The sequence below is a fragment of the Zonotrichia leucophrys genome, chromosome 4, assembly GCF_028769735.1.
Source record: "Zonotrichia leucophrys gambelii isolate GWCS_2022_RI chromosome 4, RI_Zleu_2.0, whole genome shotgun sequence".
Taxonomy (NCBI): Eukaryota; Metazoa; Chordata; class Aves; order Passeriformes; family Passerellidae; genus Zonotrichia; species Zonotrichia leucophrys.
The window spans coordinates 62,201,849-62,222,918 of record NC_088173.1 but is presented as its reverse complement, the minus strand read 5'-3'; the positions used below and the strand labels follow the sequence as shown (position 1 = coordinate 62,222,918).

General features: G+C 33.9%; 1 protein-coding gene across 6 annotated transcripts in view; it reads right to left on the bottom strand.

Annotated features, from left to right (window-relative positions):
* Positions 1 to 21,070, bottom strand: part of PCDH7 (protocadherin 7) — a 265,893-nt gene that overhangs the window by 215,376 nt on the left and 29,447 nt on the right. For 3 of the 6 annotated variants that reach the window (XM_064711916.1, XM_064711917.1, XM_064711919.1), the window contains exon 2: positions 2,064 to 2,123. The exons of the other annotated variants lie outside the window; for them this stretch is intronic. In XM_064711916.1, coding sequence (XP_064567986.1) covers positions 2,064 to 2,123 — 60 coding nt within the window. The remainder of the gene's footprint in view (positions 1 to 2,063; positions 2,124 to 21,070) is intronic. 6 annotated transcript variants of the gene reach the window in all.

Sequence of the window (21,070 nt, the reverse complement as noted above, 5' to 3'; positions counted from 1 at the left end):
TTAAATACTTTGGTGGTTTTTTCCCTTTTTTTCTCTCATCTTTAGGTAAGATTTGCAAATGCTCTGAAATGCTCTCACAAAATATGGTCCATGGACTGCAGGTATTTCATACATTATTTCTAAGCATCAATTGAGCTAAGGAAAAAGGATAGAAAATGCAAAAGAAGCAACCTGTGTGCTGATTTTTTTGACAAAGATATTGGCACCAATCTTTATTGATATTCCTAAACAAGTGGTTTTCTTGATCTCTTTTGCATCTTTTTCCTTCTTATTCCTGCATGTCTTAATTTTAATTTTCTTTGTTTATTTTATTAATAATTTCTTCTATGCAGAATTACTGAAGTTCCAGACTAGCAATCAAGTTTAAATAAGCAATGTCCATGTAGAAAACCTGAATCAATTCAAAAATGAAAGAATTGATTTTTTTATTTTAATTTTCCTCATTGATTTTGTTCACAGAAAACAAAATCAATGTGGTAGCAGCCTACTGACTTTGAAGTTTGATAATATATCTCAGTACAATAAAGAGGTCAAAGCCCCTACTGTATCATAAATTCCTCCACTCAGAACTAATTACTCCAAATGGGAAAGAGTGGCAGACTATCAGTTTTGAAGGGATAAACACAAAGGATGAGCTAATTCAGACATAAACACATAACAATCAGGAGAGAAAAAGTATTTTTCAGTATTTTTGTTCATACAGTTGAAAAGCCATACTCTGAAGGCAAGTCACAATATACATTCTTGTTACAAATATCATGTCATTTTCTCACACAGCTATACCAGATTTACATCACAATCTTCAATGGGCTGAAGTTATGCTTTATTCCTAAGAAAAAAACCTTGTTGGAAAATTATCATTCAAATATCCTTTTTTGTTGCTTCTTACAATGAAGGGTATGACTAAATAAAATATTTTGGAGGAAATATTCAGCCTTTCTCTAAATCATAAGCTGATATATAGAGTAATATCCAAATACATATATAAAATGAATATAAAAATTGGTGTATATGTGTGTATATACATATACACACACACACATATAAAATTGGAGTTGGCACTATAGTCTTTGTTTTTATGTGGTGCATATAACTTAGTAGTGACTGCAGATTTGGAGATTTTCTGTATATATGATTTTGATACTGGCATTTATACAATCCTTGATACAATTATTCTAGTCTGGAGTGCTCTGGCCAAGTGAATTCAGTTGTCTTTAGCAACCAATCTCTATGTTCACCATGTGAGTGGCTGTTGATTTCCCTATTTGCTGATAGTCATTTAGCATGTTTGGTTTCTTCTTTGTATCTACCTCAACTTCCTTTGAGAGCCATTTCTCTCAGCAAAATCTGAAGGACCTTATGTCACTTGACTTGAATCCTCTTCCACGCTCTCCCTCACGTCCCTGAGCAGGTCAAAGATTTTCAAATACTGAGACTCTTTCTAGATTTCCAGAATTTCAGTCCTGAGGTATATTTTTTCTTTGTTTATCTAGCATATTATCAGGGTGGTTTTTATTTTTTTTTTTTGGTTTTTTTTCATCAAACCACAAATATTTCATTGATTCAAACACTGAAAATTCAACCTTGTTCACACTCATCTCCCAGTTACTAATTCAACAAATCATCTAATCAAATTTCAGTCCTTTCAAAGATAGAACAAAGAAGAAAATGGTGAGTGCTTTCATCCTATTCATACTCCTGAATTAGATGGTATTTGATCTTCCTCCACTTACCATCAGTTCTGCTTACCAAACCTTTCTATGTACCATTTGTTTTCCTGTTTTGGATTCTTGCTTCTTTGCATTCTCCATTTAATGTCTCTTCAAATGCATCCAAAATGTAATCTGAATCTCTTGTTTCAAGCAGTTTTTATCATGCTTTACCATGTTTTGTTTTGTTTTTCTAATAGCTTTCCTTTAAAGGTCCACTTAGTTCTGCAGCAACCCTGCCCCCTGGGAATCAGTGTCTTAACATAAGAGCAAAGAGAGTTCATGGATTTTGTGATCCAACGTCCCTTAGAGTTGGAGTGTCAGTTCATAAATAATTCACTTACGAGCACATACATTCATTTTACATGATTCCTCAATATGGCCAGGGTGCTGCGTGGTCTGCACTGTATCCACCTACAAAAAATACAGAAATATATGTCTGCTTACTGGGATGTGAGTAGGGTTTGGCTGACTTAATCCTCTACCATGGATCTCACTAGTGAGCAAAAAACTTCTCTTCCTTAGATCCAAACACATTCCATAGAACAACTATTTTGGCAGCAAAGACAGTTAGAACTGTCTGTTTCATACAGACATGCCTAGAAACAGGCTGTTTTTAAATTATAGATAAATTGGAGTGATTTATAAATTCTTCCCTTTCTTACTCAGAGTTACTGCAGACAGAGTAAAAAATAATATAGATGTCTCAGGTATCAGTGATGAGCATAACTCTTCTCCATTAAATGAGGAGATTAATAGTGCAGTACAGAGAGTTGAAAGAAGCAAAAAATGGGAATTTTACAAGAAAACAAACAGGCAACTCCTCTTTTCCTTCATCTCTTTCACCCAACCCCCAGATAAAATGGAGTGGGCAACGTACAGTATACAATAACAGTTCTGTGAACATCTACATTCTTCAAAATGCCAGATATCAACTGTCTTACTCGAAGGTGGACATAAAGAAAATGGAAAACTATGGAAGAACTCTCTTCCTTTGACTCACTTTGATCAATATGTTTGTGAAGGAAATGAGACACTAAATAGACATGCACATCTAGTGATAAACAGTGAAGGTTTCTGTCCAATATATTCTTCAGAAACAGGACTTAAAATATAATTTGGAATCGGGTCATCCACACAAAAAAAAATTAACCCATTATTGGTAGTTACATAACACATTTGGTTGGCATTCATCAGTCTTTTCAGCTTTTCCAGTACTGTTGAATTATTAATAATTTATATTTATTTTACGTCACAGACTACTGCATCCTTATTTTAATGAATCATTTCTTGTAATATGTTACACACATGTAAATTTAAAACCAAGTTACACAAAAGCAGGATACCAATGTCAAGCATCTCTATAAAACATCTTTTCCTCTATGAACATTATCCATAAAAGACTCCTAAATGTCCTCAAATAATAATGTCTGCTCCTCAATCTAAATATGATCTTCTTACAGGAAGCCACCTGGGACAAGCAAGCAAAACATTCTCTTTTGGTTGTAGAAGGAATATATTTACACTTTAGTAAAATTCTTCAACATTACCAACCAAATTATATACAAATCTCTTTGTTCAATTTACACTGACTTAATTTGACAAAACAGCAAGAACATTAAATAGCCCAAAACATTCAATAAAAATACAGGTAATGTACCTACCTACCTACCTACCTACCTACCTACCTACCTATTTTTATAGATCTATCTGTATCTTTCATTTAAGTTCATCGAGTACCTCAAAATTACTAACTTAACAGCTGTTCAAATTTATATAAAAATTAAGTTTGGCTGACTTCAAGGAGAGTACATTCACTGGAATAGTAGACTTGTCCAGTATGCAATGAACAGGGATCTGTTAACATGTATCTTAAATACTGTTCTCCAAAATATAAACACAATTGTGAGCATCTGGTGCATTCATAAAATATTTCTGAGGTAAAAAATATTCATAGATGTAACATATACCTTCTATAATTAGACCTTTCTTGTATCAAAGATACTGACACTAGTTTTTTTTTAAAATTAACAAATCAAATAATAAATCATGAGAGAAAAGCTTAAACAAGCAAAACAAATTACCTGGCACATGAGAGACAAAATGTTGAATCTTTTTTATCAGAAATGCAATATATTATATCATTAAATCTCAGCAATCATGGAAGTCTCTGTGTGTGTCTATATTGCCCGCAGTACACCTGATGCAGCATACAAAGGCAAGGATGACAGTGCAATTTGTTGTGCCTCCCTACTTTACATCCTAACAAGCCACAAGGTCTGCATCACCTGCCAATCTTTGGCACACACTGCAGGCACAGAGAGCAAACTGATGGAAGGCTTGCACCTGCACTTCATGACAATCTAAAGACAAAGCTGGGACGAATCAATGCTTCAAAATGCTCAGAAATGTGTACAGAAGGACTCCAAACTTAGACTGAAGACAAATTCACACCCAAATCACATCCCCATGCTCTGTGTCATTAGTGGATGCATCCATACATAAAGATTGACAGAAAATAATTAGAAAATTAACTTTTCTTCCCAAATTCCTGTTAAATTAGGTGCCCCTTTTCCTCATTTTTTTTCTATGGCAGTTGAAGACTCCTGCTAAGTCCCATGAATCTTGCTAACTCCCAGGAAAGACAAGATCCCTTGTCTTGTTCCTCCTTCCATTACCTTTCACAAAAATGCACATACACCAGAGTTAAATGAAGAATTGGTAGTCACTGTTTCAGTTGTCATGAGCAAGATGGTTGCAACTCTCCACTAATCCAGTCCAAAATGCTAAAATATAGGCCTAGAAGTTTCTTATTACATGCTGAGTACACCTGCTAATCACAGGCATAATTTCACATAATTTCTTGATAGGTTACAATTATTTTTCCTAAATATTTCAATGGGACATTTCTTCCAGAATTTCAACGCTGCAGTACATAAAAATTATTGTAGAACCCACCTGAAATTTATTTATTGATCTTTATTTCTGTTTCTCCCTTTTCCTTAAGTTACATATTCATTGCCATTGGGAAGTGACCTTTGAGCATTATTGATATATATTTGCCATTAATTGTAATTATTTTTCATTAAATAAGTGAGAAGTCACACTTTAACAGAGTGTAGTGATCCCAGCCATAATATATTGCTGTTAACTCAAAATTATTAACTTCTGCAAGTACAGTTTTATTGTGGAGGGCTTTTGCCACTCATTTCACTTTATTCTTAGAACTTCATCTCTGTCTGCAAATTTGTTGTGATTGCAATATATATTATATATTCATCTGATTGACATGTACACATGACTAAAAATGTGACAGATTACAAGTTTCTGCAACATTCTTGAACGGAACTGAAAGGCACAACATGCTCATTTTTGCCCACCCCAGAAAATGCCAGATAAAAATATATCTCCGTAGATTTCCTGCTACATTTCACAAGATACTTCTAACCTATTTTTAAACTTCTTATACACATGTAGCTTCATTTCCAGTTTGTGACAGAAATCAAAATAGGATATGAGGAACTATAGAAACTGTACTGAATGTATTTCCTTAGAATGTAAGTGTTACATAAGGAAACCTAATTTTAATATTCTTAAATAAACAAAAGAAAATTAAACAGTAAATAAAATATTCACTTTTTTATGTTGTGCCATTTGTATACACATGTAAAGGCCACATATAAGACAAAAAATGGGCAAAAAGGAGCCCATGAACAGTTCTTTTCTGAATAAGAAATTAATGAGGACTTCTACACATGATCACAAAGGGATGCATAGATTTTGATAATTAAAATTTCTGTAATATGGTCTAAATTATTAAAAAAATTTAATAATCTTGAAAATAAAAATTTAAAAAAGAGAAGTTAAAGACAACAGTTTTAATGGGCAACACACCTAGACTTAGTACACAGTTTAACATGATTGTATTCTCATCTAACCTCATTTAAATTTAATTTGTTATATTTTTTTCTGTGACTACTGATTTCTGCATGTTATATAAATCAAGTTCAACAAAACGAATATTTTAGTTCTTACCAAAACAAAAACAAACAAACAAAGAAAACCCCAAACAAACAAAAAATTGTCCTCTTAACCCATCATTACAAGAATAAAATTGATTTATTTATTTATTACAATCAAGCCACAGAGACTCTGGGCCTCCTAAAAAACTGCACAATACTGCCATGTCAAGAAAAAAAGGGTTCACAGAAAAACAGAAGCACAAGTACCAATATCTTGAGATGCTTCTGTTGCTGCAAACCTCACACTGAGAAGTTTGTGCTGCTCCTTAAACAGCTTAGAGAACGTAGCTTGATCTTGGCATAGATAATGCTACTAACAGCTTAATCCATTGTTATGGAACTAAGGCCATAAAATCATGGCCCACATTTTGTTGTTTTCTTTTTCCCTTTTCTTAGGAATACACAAACTTACTGGAAGGAAAATATCTGTGTAATTGTATTATTCTGAACAGATGAAGTTCCATTTCAAAACTATCAAGATATTTTTATGCTACCTCAATCTCAGAGAGCTGAAATCTTTTTTTTTTCTTCTGTTTCTAAACTAAACATATAGCAGTACATGTTTGCTGTTATGACAATATTACTGTTCAATAAGTTTTGCTGATATTTATTCCCAATATATTTATGAAGAACAATCACATCTCCTCTTCCCACTTGCTTTCTCAAGGCTCTGAGGTAAATGTAGCAGTGGCTTAAAATCAGAGGCAGGAATATTTGGCATCTGCTCCACCCCTGTGATGGGCACTGAAGCCTTCAGGGCAGGATTACATGGCATGCCTATGAAAGAACTCATGTACTATTGCAGCCTTCAGCTGGGTGTATGAAAGTAAAAGTTTTGGTTTACCCTGATATACAAAGCAGTGGTTCACAAAGTGATTCAAAAGAGCTTCAAGTATTCGTGCCTTGAGGATAATAACAACTTCTGCCATCCAATTTTAGCTTGCCACAGCACGTCTCTCAGAGCCTTAAGTCTGAATAGGCAAAGCCCTTTTAGTCTCCTCTTCCACAGCTAAGTCTATATTCCATGGTTATTAAACAGCTTTTTCTGAATGTTTAAAAGTACGCTTAATTCTTCCTGAAAATGATTGACTAGAATAACAAAACGATTTTTCAGAGGAAGTCTCATTAATGACTTCTCAAATGACCTGACTATATCTGTTTCACAGCAGCACAAAAATTGATGCAGCTTTATATTCCAAAAATAAATTTGTTGTGTCACTAATGCTCCTAGTAATTCTCACCTAATTTATTAAATTCTTCTTTTTTTCTACTGCTCCCATATCATTATTTCCTAACTGAATTTACAACTTCTTCTTGTTTTATTTTAAGTCTTAACTCCTAAAGTCTAGAATGTTTTCTAGTCCTTCATCTAACACAATCTAATTCTCACAAAAATTCATGATTTTATTTGTTCCATAATCAAGTCTCCTTGCTACATTTACACTCATTTTGCTTTAAAATATAAAGCAAAAATGTTCTTAAGACTGATTCTTGACTCAAGTAACTTCTTATCATGCTTACCTTTGCAAGAAAACCAATTGCCATCTCATTTAAGTGAATTTCTTACATATTTTTTGATTCCTTTAGTACTACCCATCTTCCTCAGGTGTGCAAATAATTTCCCAGGTGGCACAGTATCAACTGATTGCTGAAGTCCAGGAGAGAGATTACTAAATTTTCTTTGTCTTGAAAATTGGTTATCTTTTCAAAGAAAGTTATCAGATTGGTTTGTATGAACTCTTTGCAGTAAAGGCATTTTCAATTTTCATGCTATCTTCCCTTGCTCTTTATGTCAGTAGCTTAATTTTTTTTTCATATAAACTCTTCTCGACTGCTTGATAAAAGATGAGGTCACACTTTCAGACCTTTGTCTCTTCTTTTCCATCTTCTCCACTACTTAAATATAAATACTGTATTTGCTATTCTCCAACAAAACAGTACCTATTATTTTTTCCTAACAGATTTATTTAAAATAAGACATGGCACGCTTTGCTCTGCATCACTCAGAATTCTGTGCTGACACCTATATGGTCCTGCTTGACTTACATACATCAGACTCCTGGTTTTGCTTTCATCTCAGGTGCTTCCAGCTTTTGTTTTTCCCATGTATATCTCTATCACATCTACATAACCTTTCACTTCTAAGTGTAATAATCGTCCTGATTCTCTCCCTTGCTCTTATAGCTTAATGAAGTTTTCTTTTAATCATCCCTTTAACGTCTACCTCAGCTGACATTTGTCAGAGCACTTTATCCTGATGATGACCACATCCTTACTTTGTACATCTCTCCATCTGCTTTCCCATCTCCCTCCATTTCCCACTCATTGCAATTTTCTGATCTCATCATTTATTCCATTAAAAAAAATATATTCTCATGAATCTACATGGGATGGACACCTGTGCAGCTGAGACTCTGAAAAGGAGTTTGAGAGATTTTACTTCATGGACAAGTATGAAGAATATTTCTGTATTAAAATCTCCATCTTCCTCCTATCTGTCAGTGTATATAAAATCATGGTCTACCCCTACTACTGAAGGCAATAATGAAAAGAATAAACTGTATTGATTGAACAGGGGACATACATTCCAAGTCCCAGAATTAATCTGCCTAGAAGCAAAATATCTGTTTTCTCTATTACTGATCCTTTGACACTTCGAACATAGTATTATATGTATTTATAATTTCACTAGCCATCACACTGTACTCACCAAGACAGAAAGAAAATTAAGAAGGGCAAGATTTCAGTGTCTAATATATAAAAAAAGCTGAGGTAAATGACAAATATGGTTTTTTAATTGTAATTTTATTTTTAAAGGTATTAATATTTGGTTGTTTTAAAGGAGAATTTTTAAATTATTGCCTAATGTATAATCTACACAGAATGATAGCTGTCAATTAAATTTGTTGCTTGCTAAGGTTTCCACTCACACATACAAGGCCAGAAAGAATCCTTCTCAGGCAAATAAAACTCCATCCATCAGGCAGCAAAGATTATCCCAAAGGCACAGTAGGGCTCTAAAGGTAGAGACTTACAGAACAGCCAGAACTAAAATAAAAAGTTATGGAAAGCAGGGAGAGTGAAAAATTTAGGGAAGTTGTTTTAACTGTTCTATACAAGATCCTTAGGCAGGAAATGACAAACCTACCAGCCTTTCTATCAAATTCCAAATTACAAGTAGATATCACTCTCACCTAGAAAACTCACTGATCACAGCAATGCCTCTCCTGGTAGGGATGTTCCAGTACAAGAAAAAAAAAAAAAAAAAAAAAAAACCAAAAAAACCCACCACCTATGAATAAAATGTCAGAAGATGAAAGAAAGCACTTCCACCAGCCTACCAGCCATTTGAAAAGAAATGTCACAATAGACATCATAGGTTGAACCCACTGTTTGAACAGATCACAGAAAACATGGATGTCAAATACAGATTCAAACAGCAACATTAAAGGAGAGTGTTGTTCAATAAACAAAACATAAAATTAGGCTTCCAGAGTTCCTCTTAAGTGCACCTCCAAGCTGCAATCAAAGGGATTTTAAAAGGTACAAATTCTCAGTTAGTCTGTACATTCATCTAAATAATCACTTATGTTATGGAAGCATCATAATGATAAACTAAGTTTATAAAGAAGAGAGCTATTCTTAGATGCTGTATGTATGCAAAACACTAAATTGTTGTAACAATACCATAAACCTGTCTGTATTGTCAACTGTTCACTTTCCTAAAATTAAGTTCAAAGCAAGAAGGGTTTTTTAGTATCTATGCCTTCCCTTTCAAAGGAAACATAAATTCCATGCTTCTAAACCACTTGCAACTTTTGAAGTCCTTTATCAAGGAGTAGTATGGTGTTTCCTAACAAATAAGAGATTACTTTATAATGTGCCTTATGAGTACACTATGGTAGATTGGTTTAACTGAAGTCTGTAAAATTATCATAGGGTTTTTTTACATTTTGCAAATAATAGCTTTTTCTTCTCTATTCACTCTTTGTTAATGGAAATGGAGAAAGTTATTTCTGTCTTTAGCATATGATGTAGAATGAAGATAAACACAAGAAAAAAATATGCAGTTAATGATGTGACCTTTAATTTCTTAGACACGCTTTTAAATTAAACATAAAATAACCAAAATTAAGCTAGATTTGACAATGGTTATATGTGTGAAATAATGTCAAATACAAAATTAGGCTGTCATGCTAAGAATTCACATGAAAAATATCGGAAGAGTGGAAAGCAATAAATGTTGCATGCAAATATTTTTAAAATCAGATGAATTACCTCATATTAGATTGCACTCTGGTGATTTGAACATAGCATAGTTCACACACTTTCAGTTTTTAGGTAAATAATAATCCTTTTGCTCATAAATTCCTCATGGAAAATTAATATAGGCACAGAATTTGCATATGAGAGTACTAAACATACACTATAAACTGGTTTAGTTTAGTGTTTAGGGTTGGGTTTTTTCTCATATTTGATCAAAAATAAAAAAAACCCATATTTTTCCAGTGAAGTAGCAAAATTTTTTATTGTAGGACCCAAAATCAGTCTGAAGTGTGTCTCCATTTCTTTTCTATTAAATTACATGTAATATGCAGAGGGAAAAGGCTTTTTTCTGTCCAGGTATTTTACAGAAGGATAGTTCAGTTTAGTTTTACATGGCTGCCCCTACTCAGAATGTTACCAGCTGTAGGACTCAGGAGTAAAACACGTTTAAATGGCTGCCCCATATCTTCGAGGGGGGATGAACAAGGAAAGATATTTTTCCCAATTAAGTTTCAGGAGACACATGTACACCAATGAAAGTGTGCCTAGCCTGGCTGGCAAGCAGAATACACCAGCCAAGACTGATTGGTTACAATTCCAGATATTTATTTGTGGGGGCTTCTGTTTCAAAGAGGAGGATGTCTCAGAAATTAAAAATGAGTGTATACTTCATGTATATTTTAATTGGTTTTCTGCATCACTGTAGAGCATTTTACAAATGAAAGGCGTCTCTTTCTTCAAATAGCAAGATTCCTGGGCTGATTTCATCTTAAAATTTGCATAACCTTTTCCCTGATGTCTTTTCAGTAGTTACTTCTTGTAACTTGAGCCCTCCTTTGGATGCCCACCAACAGAATTTTTGGAGAAATTTCTAAGTAATGGCTTTGCTTCTTCAAGAAAATGAGAGACCCTCGAAGATATTTTCTTAAAGACTTCATGTAACATATCTGAGGGAAAAAACATTAATGCTTTGCTCCAACTCCTGGCTTTCCTAGGAACAAACAAACATTATGTAGGTCCATAAATACCCTCTGCTTTCTAGGATGAAAAATACTTAAGTCCCTTCTGTGTATCAGGCAGGAACTTGAGAAATCCAAGGCTGTAGATCTTTTGTTTGGATCTGCTGCATTTCAAACAATGCAAATTCATTTTGTGATATTGTAGAGAGCACTAAAAAGAAGGAAAATATCTTGACAGTTTTTAGTATAATACAATAGCTAAGCTGTGTTGGAGCAGATTGCCAAATAAGACCAATTCATTGCAGAACATGAAGAAAGCAGCAACATTTGTGTCTCTGGTGTCTCCTTGTCAGTATCTGCACAGACTGTGGGTAGCACACGGTTTTTACTTTATGGATGGTGGGTTCCACTCTCAGCAGAACTTTAAACCGTAAACTTTAAACTTTAAACCGTAAACTCTTTCTGCAAAATATTTCGAGTTAAATGTGAAGGAAACATACACTTGCAGCAAGTCTTATGCCACCTTTAAAAGTAGCAGAAGAGAAATATACATTTGTCATTTATCCCACTGCTCACTGTTCCCCACTGACAAACAAGAATTTAATCATAGGCATTTACATCTGCTCAAGTTGAGAGCCATGCTCAATAAGCATTTCCCCCTCTCCTATTTTAAAGACCCTATTTACAAAACCTATCTTTATAGATGCTTACTAATACTCAAAACAATTGAAACAAACAGGCCAGATCAACATTTTGATTCATGATCCACAGAAGTGCAGCAGGAACTCATGAAACTGAAGGTTTAGAAAACCAGATCTGACAAAAATATTCTTCTGAAGTTATCTACAAAATATAATCTGAAGAATATAAGAGTTCATTTCAGTTTCATTTCACCAAATTTTATATAGATTATGTAACTATGTTTCATGAAAGCCTGTTATGATTCAAAACTATCAAAAGATAACAATTAAACCAGAAGAACTATGCTACTCACAGAGTGTTTTACATTTAATAAGTCACTGTTCTACCACATGCTTATAAAAGAGAGGAGGCAAGGAAAAAAATAAAAGGAACTAAAAAGGTTTTGCATCTTCAATGCATGCAGACATTTTAGATCTACTTGATTTACTCAATTTGTTTTTAGAGTAAAAAGCAGTCTTTGACCAAACTGTCATCTTTAAAACATGGTGATATTTCATTTTCTCTCTTCTGCACTATTTAGATTGCTGGGAACTGAAATACTTCCAGCAGTCATTGTGTCCAATTTTTCAGTGCTGTCACTTCCTAGCAAATCTGCTTAAGCAAAACACTTATGTTAGAAAACAGAGCAAATATATGACATAAAATTCTACATTTCTTTGCTGGACAACTGGTATTCAAACACAAAACAGAATGAATATGCAAACATCTATAATTTGAGCCCCGTAGATTCTTTAAAACCATAAATCTGATTAATTTCCAAAGTCACTTTTTTTGACTTTGCTGGTTTTATTTTTTGCACAATAATTATAATCAAAGTTATAAAATAAAAAAAAATAATCAAAATGTTATTTCAAAGAAAACACTCCAGGTCACTAAAACTAAAAAAAAAAACCACTTCATCTGAAAGATAGAAAACCAGAAGATGCTCAGTTTTAACCTTCTGTGGTTCACATGCTCTTTTGGTTTTTATTTGATGCCCTTCAAGGCAACATAAAACTGGAACAGCTTTACACTTAGGTGTCTTTAGCCTCCAATATAAAGAGGAGAGCCATTACATGAAATGCAAACAAATCCTGTATGCTGCTAAAAACTACACTAAAAAAAAGTTAAGATCTTTACCTAAGACAGATTACATTTTGCAAAAGATAAAAAAAAGAAAAAATCTAACAAATTACAGTATAAAAAAAAAATGTTTCTTTCAAGAGTGAATTTTAAACTCTAGATGTCAAAAAATTTTACAAATGAAAAAAATGTAGAATAGTGGTGGCTCTTACAAAACAGTTACTATTAAATTTTATTTTCAGAATTTTAAAAATATTATCCGATTTTATTAATTTAATTACACAAAAAATCTTATTAATAATTGAACTTTATACATGAGGAACCATGTAAGACCAACATTACTCCCACTGCTTTAAAAAGCCTGTCATGCCACAGGAAAGTCAGTGCTTCTTTCCGTGTACAGTTCAAATCCCAATGCTCTGATGGCCCGTTAGCACCAAATACGTCACCCCTTAACACCGCAGAATCAATGCTCTGCAATGTCACGGCACCCTGATGAGCCACAAAGCCTCTCTATGCATTCATGAGACAAAGATTTTGTATTACTTCAGGGAAGAAATATGTCTAGTTAGAATCAATTTCAAGTTTCTTACTAGGAGGGAAGGAAATAGTCCTAGGTAAATAAATGGTTTTATTGCAATTTTACTCAATCAAACATAGGAAGTAAACAAAGAAGTTAAAAGTCATTTAGACATCCCCTTCTGATTAAGGAAACTTGCATGTGCACACTGCTCTGAATTCTAGTCCTCATTTTCAAGAGTTTTTGACAGCTCTTTCCCACACAGATCATCACCCACACGGCCCTTGATGAAAACTTCTTTCAGGATAAGTTAAAAAAAATATAACCTAAAATAAGAATTTTAGTAAAACCAAACAATAGTATCTCAAATTTTAGGTACAAAAAGCTCTTCTAAAGGTTATTTAATCCATTTTCTCATATTACCATCTAAATATTGGGACTACTATAAGACAAGGCAATTTTTTACTTTTAAGAAATGCTTCTGCAGCACATTATAAAGAATTGGAGACAAAGTTACTGACCTTTCTGACAGATGTGGAAAACTGCAGATGAGACAAACCCATCAGCATCTTCTCATAATTATATCTTAAAAATATTTTCCAAATCTAAGACAAGAAGTGTTGATTATTTGTGTTCCACCCTTGGATAAGCAATACATACTGGCCAATCTAAGATAACTTGGATGTTTAGCAGAAAAAAACATTTTTTAAAAACCTCTTCCTCAGCTGCTGTGCAGCTGGCAGAGTAAAGATTCTGTCTTTCTTTAACCACTGGATTTTAAAGCTGTGTACATTTGACACACACAGAAACACACACATGCGCACCTGATTCCTGTATGTCTCCAAGATCTTGTCAAAAAATAAAAATGTATAGTTTTCAGTACTCACATTTCCATTAAGGTACATTAACTACTTAAATTCATAAAATAAAGTCTTCCTAATCCATATGAAAATTAGTTATTTTCTCAGTTAAACAGCAAATGGCCAACACAGATTAGCAAATTCAAACTGGATTTTTATGAACTTTAGTGTTGCATTAATTCATCACAATATGCTTTAGTATGCAACAAAATGCTGCTGTAAAAATTGGATTCTTCAATACTTTTTGTAAATATGATTCTCCAACTAATTTATATATGTCAGATAATAAATGTATCTGTATTGAAGTTCTAAAAAACATTTACATGTAAAAAAGTACAAGCAAAATATTTAATGTTTTTCTAAGGTAGTAGCATAGGCCATGTTGCTGAGAGATAAGAGATAACTTTTTTCTTCAAAGAAATATAAACTAAAACCTATTGCATCTCATGAAATTTTTCTTTGTACTGACATAACATACTGGGATGGAATAATTGTGTGCCATTCTGTCAACCCAGCTGCTGGCTATCTTGCATAATACTAACTAAATTGAGGGGATTATCAGTAGGGCTTTTCTTTAATACATTAGTGACCACAAACACAAAAAAAACCCACAAAAACCCCCAAAGTAACAAAAAGAAGAGCTGAATATTGTTTCTACATGCTGCAATAAAAGCTGAAAATTTCAAATAACTTTGCAAATGTCTCACCAAGTTTTACCTGTAAGTCATGCAAATTGTGTACTGTGAAGAAAGAAAAATAAAAGAAAAAAAAATAGGAAGATCCCTGAGAATATGAATATCCATGTTTTGTCTTTTGTGAAGCATTCCCCACACAAGATTGCTACTATTGCTGCTTTTCCTGGATGTTAATATTTTCTATGGCATCTCTCAGCAGCTCATGAGTATCTCTTAGCAGACATTGCTGCGCTTGGCTGTAAGTCCCTAAGGAGGGCTAGAGTACTTTTGCCAATTAGAAATAAGCAAGTTGTTTAATTAACACACCCTTTTCATTAATAGTTTAACCCAAAGCTGACAAAGAGTCTTTGTTGCAACCCAGGAACAAAGAAAGGAGTACTAATTAAACACCCCGAAGTTTCTAAAGTGTGAGTTTATTTCAGTACCCAAGGGATTCTTTGAACTCCTCAAAAGACCTCTAGAGCCTTCCAAGAGCACTTGGAATTTCTTATAATTGTCCCACTCACTCTGGAAAAAAACCAAAACAAAACAAAACCAGACCAAACCAAAACAAAAAAAAAAAGCCACAAACAATATACAAACCAACCAAAAAAGCAAACCAAAGTGTAAATAACCTGGAAAATTCTGATGATTTTGATTTAAATGTCTTTGAACCAGACTAAAACAAAACTGATTTTGATTTCAGAGTAACACAACTGTAAACTCAAACCTGGAAAACTGTTTTCGGCTCTGGCCTGAACTAATGAGATCAGTGCTATGCAAGCCACTGTGAGCTAGATTAGACATTACATGGGAGCTAAACTGATGCAGAAGAGGAGAGGAAAGGTGATTCCCTGTACTGGCACTAAGTACCTACCAGAGGGATAAACAGAAAAATCTGTTCTACAGCTGCAAACTTGTTGCTTTCTACATTCTTTCAGACTTTCTCTTCATTTTATTGTATGTGTATGATAATTGTCTTAAAATCAATTGGCAAATCTAAGTAACAAGCAAAGGTTTCCAACTGGATGTGGGTTTGAACTGAGAACTTCTGCTGCAAGAAAAAGAGCAGCTTTCCTGATAGAAGTGATCTTTGCTTCAGCTCTCCACCTCTCTGCCTCCTCACAGATGTGTACACCCACACCAGGAGCAGCAAGGCTGTTTATGAGGCAGCAGCTAACAACTGCACTTTACAGCCCAGCACAGTGAGGCCAAGGAGCACTGATTCTTTAATATTTGGGCTTCAACGTGCACTGACCCAATAACTGCTGCATGAGCAACTCCTCTGCTCGGGAGCAAACAAGTGATAGACGGAGGTGCTAAGTGTCACAAAGTTAGACATTCGTGCCCATGCATCAGAGCTCGGAGGTGGACTGGGTATGAATGTAATGTGCTAAATGGAATGTGCTTTAGGGAGCAGGAGCAGTATTACACTATTTTATTCTCCCTTATACCATTATACCCAACTTCGAAATTTTCTAGAGTCCAACAGAATGACAATTCAAGAAAACATGACAAGACTTCGGAAACCTGTTAGACCTAAGGCTCAAAATAACAGCCATCCAGACTTTCTTCACCTAGCTTCCTTTCTATTTTAAGAATATACTGTTTACTTACTATTTTCTACACATTTGTACATTTATTTTGTTAGTAACCAGAAAATTAAGAAAAAAAATCTTTCATTTAACCAAACCTATGTACTTTCTTGGTCAAACATATTCAGATGCTGAATTCAAGATTTTTGTAATAATGCCAAGGAATTATATTTTAGATTTGGACAGATCTAAAGTTCTATATGTCCATGCCTCATTACACCACCACAACAAGCAACAGACCAAATCCTGTGTACACTACTGTCACAGACAAATGAGAAATAAACAAGTTTGCAGTACAAAAATTGAGCTACTCTTTTTATGCAGTAATGGATCAGAATATAGTTTACAAAATAGATTTTAAACTATTTGGTTTGTGAAGCTTGTTTGTAAATACATTATTAAATGCATGTAGGAGTATTTATTTATCTTTTCTTTTACAGTGCTAGTATTTTGGGATAAGCTTTTTTTTTTTTTGATAATATCAGTGACAGTATTTCAGTTCAGTGTTTCCAGACACAAAAAGTCTGCTACCTAGTACTGCCCACGATAGAAAAAAAAAGCTCCAAGGAATCACGGTACTAAACCCACTGTCAACTGCATTCAATCACAGTATGCCTAGAGATCTTGGAGTGTACCAAAATCCACTGACCCAGAGATTTCACAGTTTCTTGTTTCATGATTCAGTGGAAAGGATATGAATGAACAAGTGAGAGAAGAACAAATAGAAGTGAATCAGGACATGCTCTGGAACTCTAACAGGCAGCTGGGCTCCAGCCAGAAGTCTGCACTTGCTTCTTTTTCCTCCCTAAGGAACAGTTCCAGCATACTGAACTGATTCTTCAACTAACAAAAAGAAGCAATTTTTACATCCCCAGCCTGAAAATTTAAACTAGTCTCAGTTCCATACAGAAAATACTTTAAAATCTAATCCCTATTTCAGGCTGTGCTTCAAAATCCTTTTTAAAATAATGTTTAAATATATATATATATATATATATATTATAAAGAAAATATTCACTGTGAGATTCCTTTCAATAAAATCTTATGTAGAGGGGATACACAGCAGCTGACTGGTACAGCTCTCTGGAGTAAACATTTCTTCCTCCAACTCTGATTTTCTTCCTTTTCTAATTCTCTCATACTAACAATTAACCTGGATCTGATCTAGCCTGAAGGAGTTATCTTTGGATGCATTAATCATCCACTGCTCTTTACTGATTGTGAGAATTGTCCATATTCATCTGCCCAAAAAGCAAGCTTTTAATGATCCAGCATAATGTAACTTAATTTTATAAACTATTTTTTCTAATTAGTAATTTCTAAATTTTAATTTAAATTCTATCTCCTTAATTATTGCACTTTTATTTTGAAATTTATATTATGCTCGAATGAAAAAAAAAAAATGTAAATGGTGCCAGTAAGACAAATAACTTTTTTCAAAATAGCTTCTCTTCTGGTTTTTTAATTCCTTCTAATTGTTGGACATTTTATTGGAACTGCTTTCCCTCATCTACAAACATTACACTTTAATATAAGTATTAAAGGAGTTGTCCAATCAAACAGAGTAAAAATAAAGGTAATTATTCTATGGACTCATATAAATACGAGGAATAACTGAAAATTATCATTGTTGAAAATTTGAAGAAATCTTTGTGTATTTTCTTCTTAAATAAACAAAATATTTTTTCTTTAAACAAATTTAAGACATGTTGTTTCAGTAGATCATGAAATACAAAATATAGAAGCATAGTTGCATATATTCAAAGAATAACGAAAAAGTATAGGAATGCATCTATGCAGCATTTTTGAAAGCTGCTTTTAAATCAAATTTTATTAATGGAATTTAAAAATCAAGCATATCAAATGAAAAGTTTTTCTACTGCTGAACTTAAAATCAAAGATATGCTTTCCCAAAGGTTAATGTCATTTTGAGAAAAAAAAAATCTATTTTGAAAACTACTTTTCAAACTCATGCCCACATGAATTAAGACCTCATTTTGGCAAAGGGTTCAGCTGACACATAAGGGCTATATACAGATATTCTGATCACATATGCTTGTACCCACAAGACTGAGATATCTCCACAGTATGGTTCTCTTCTCTCTTCAAACAGATATTACTTTCCCTTTTCTTTCTATGACCAGCCTTGTTAAAGTCTACTCAGTCAGATTTTTCTCCTTTGGCCACTTCCCGCTCAAAAGCATTCTAAAGAATAACAAAGGCTGATAATGGAATAAATGGCAAAGCAAAAATGATGTGGAAACCAAGCAGCAAAACTCCTTCTTGTTCCCTTTTTCTCGATCAGCTAAGATCTGAACAAATTGTAAATGCATTATCATCTCTTTCTGAAGCCAATGAAAATTTTCTGAAGAGAAGGAGAGGAAAAATAACAAATAAAATATAATGACTGCTTTAGGAATTGCAGGGTCAGGAATCCCATGAGCATAACCCATGAACAAATAAATCTATTCTTTGTAGCTTCCATTACAAGAAGTCAAACTTGAAAAGAAGCCTGGCATTAACCAAGGTAATAGCAATGACGTGCCTACCTCCACAGCAAGAAGAAAATAGAATTGCTACAGCTGATTTACATCATTCCTTCCTTCCTAACTTTAGAAGAGCAGCAGTGCAGATAGATTTAATTAGCAAGTCCAGACCACTGGATTAATGGCTGATACACAAAATGAACTATCAGCTATTATATACAGAGTTATTATTTCAACATTAGAAGAACTCAAATTAACTCACACAAACAAACAAACAAATAAGAGTTGGAAACAGCAGGAAAGCTGCTGAACTAATAATCAATGATGACTGAACTAATAATCAATAAAAATAGACTTCATAGAAGTAGCAAGTATTTTGGCCCATAGGATCAGGCCAGAGTCTCTGTGAGTGCCAAGCTTGGCAGCAGTTCCACAGTTTTCTCCATGATTTAGATGCAGGCTTATGCTGCAGGGCCCAGTGAGATTGGATTGTGTAGGTAATGGAACTAGCTTAGTCCCAGTTTTAACCAACTGATCAGCAGTGTATGGCTGTGTGCAACTGCAAAAACACTGAACTCATCTTTTTATGGGGGTTTTGTTGCAGTTCATTTTGAATTCCATACTGCCATTACTACCTAAACAAACCGGCTATGTTGCTATATCCCCATTTTTAGGGTATGACAATATGATAACCAATATATTCAGTATCTAATACTTGTCTCTGTGCCTAGTATTTAATGTGCTTTTAAACCATACTCTTTTACATTTAATACACACATTTTTTCAAAGAACATTCAGATTTTCACTTGACTAGAAGTGAAAATACAAAAATACAAAACTGTCATTCTTTTCTAGGAGGGGTTTTGATTTTGATTTTCTAGGAGTTGTACTAATTTAATTTATTTTGGTTAACGGTCATTCTTTGTATGTAGGTTAGTTTATTCAAAGATCATCTGACCTAAGGCCAGAATTCAAAGAAAGAAAGAAAAAATCTTAAGTGACTGAAAGATTATATAGACAAGAGGTTCAATGTTAACTTGCCCAGATGAAATGACCACAGTATTAGTGTTCTCCATGACACTGATATTCAGTTAGTTGAAAAAAAATGCCATTTGGTAGCTATCCATATTTTGCTGGCAGGAAAAGGTGAAACTGCAAATGAGATGCTATAGGAGTATTTCTTGCACTTGGCTCAATATTTCTTTAATCTTGAATAATGTTGTACTCCTGGAAACTGTGGATGACCCAAAACAGTGAAAGGCTCTGAGCACCAGGAAGAAAGCAGGATTTGAATTCAAATGACCTTGACAAATCCACAGACTAACTCTATAATAGAACTGTAACACTGAAAAAAGAGTAAAAAAATCACAAATACATAACAAATTACATTTTACACTGCCTCACAGACAGGAGTTGTTCCAAAGGTACAAACAATAGCACAGAATGGCAATGAAAATTAGGCAAAGATGTGTAGTAAAGAGTCATACTGGGAAGGCAGGAAAAGGAATGGTAGTACTTAGGACACTGAGAAACTCATTTTCTATTCAGAAATTATAAGACTCCAGTTATAATATAAAGCATTGCTCTGCACTAGAATTTTTCTGACCGTATTTCACCAGGTCTCAGATATACTGACAGGTAAGAAGAGCCCAGAGCACAGCAACAGTTAGAAGCCTATGAAACATAAACTGTCTTTATTCATGTAACCTTATCAACACCCAAAAAACACTAATAAGATTCTCCAAATTGTTATAAAAGAACTAGGAAGAAATTTTTTCTGTGTACTCTAAGGAGTGTTAACAAACTACCTTGCCCTGGTTTCCACATTACCATTTCAATATGCTGATTGAGGCATTTATTGCCTTCTTCACACCCCACTCACTGACTCCCCTTTTTGTCTCCTGTTTGTTGAATGTTTCCTCTTTCTCACATTTCTTTTCTTCTCAGTCAAATGTTTCCATTAAACACTTTTTGTTTGTTTTAAGCACTTAAAGAATATTTTAAAAAAACAAAAAAAAAACCAGCAGAAGTGACCTCCAGATATGAAGAAGGCTTGAGCAGCTTAGGGACAGAGGTGAAGTACTCTCAAGCAGAACAAAAAATCACAACAGCAGTAGAAAAGCTTTTAGGAAAAAAATACAGTCATAAATTCTATTACACTGCCAGTGTATGCTCCTTTTTTTAAAGGTTTTGAAGAATTGAGATGCAAGATGTC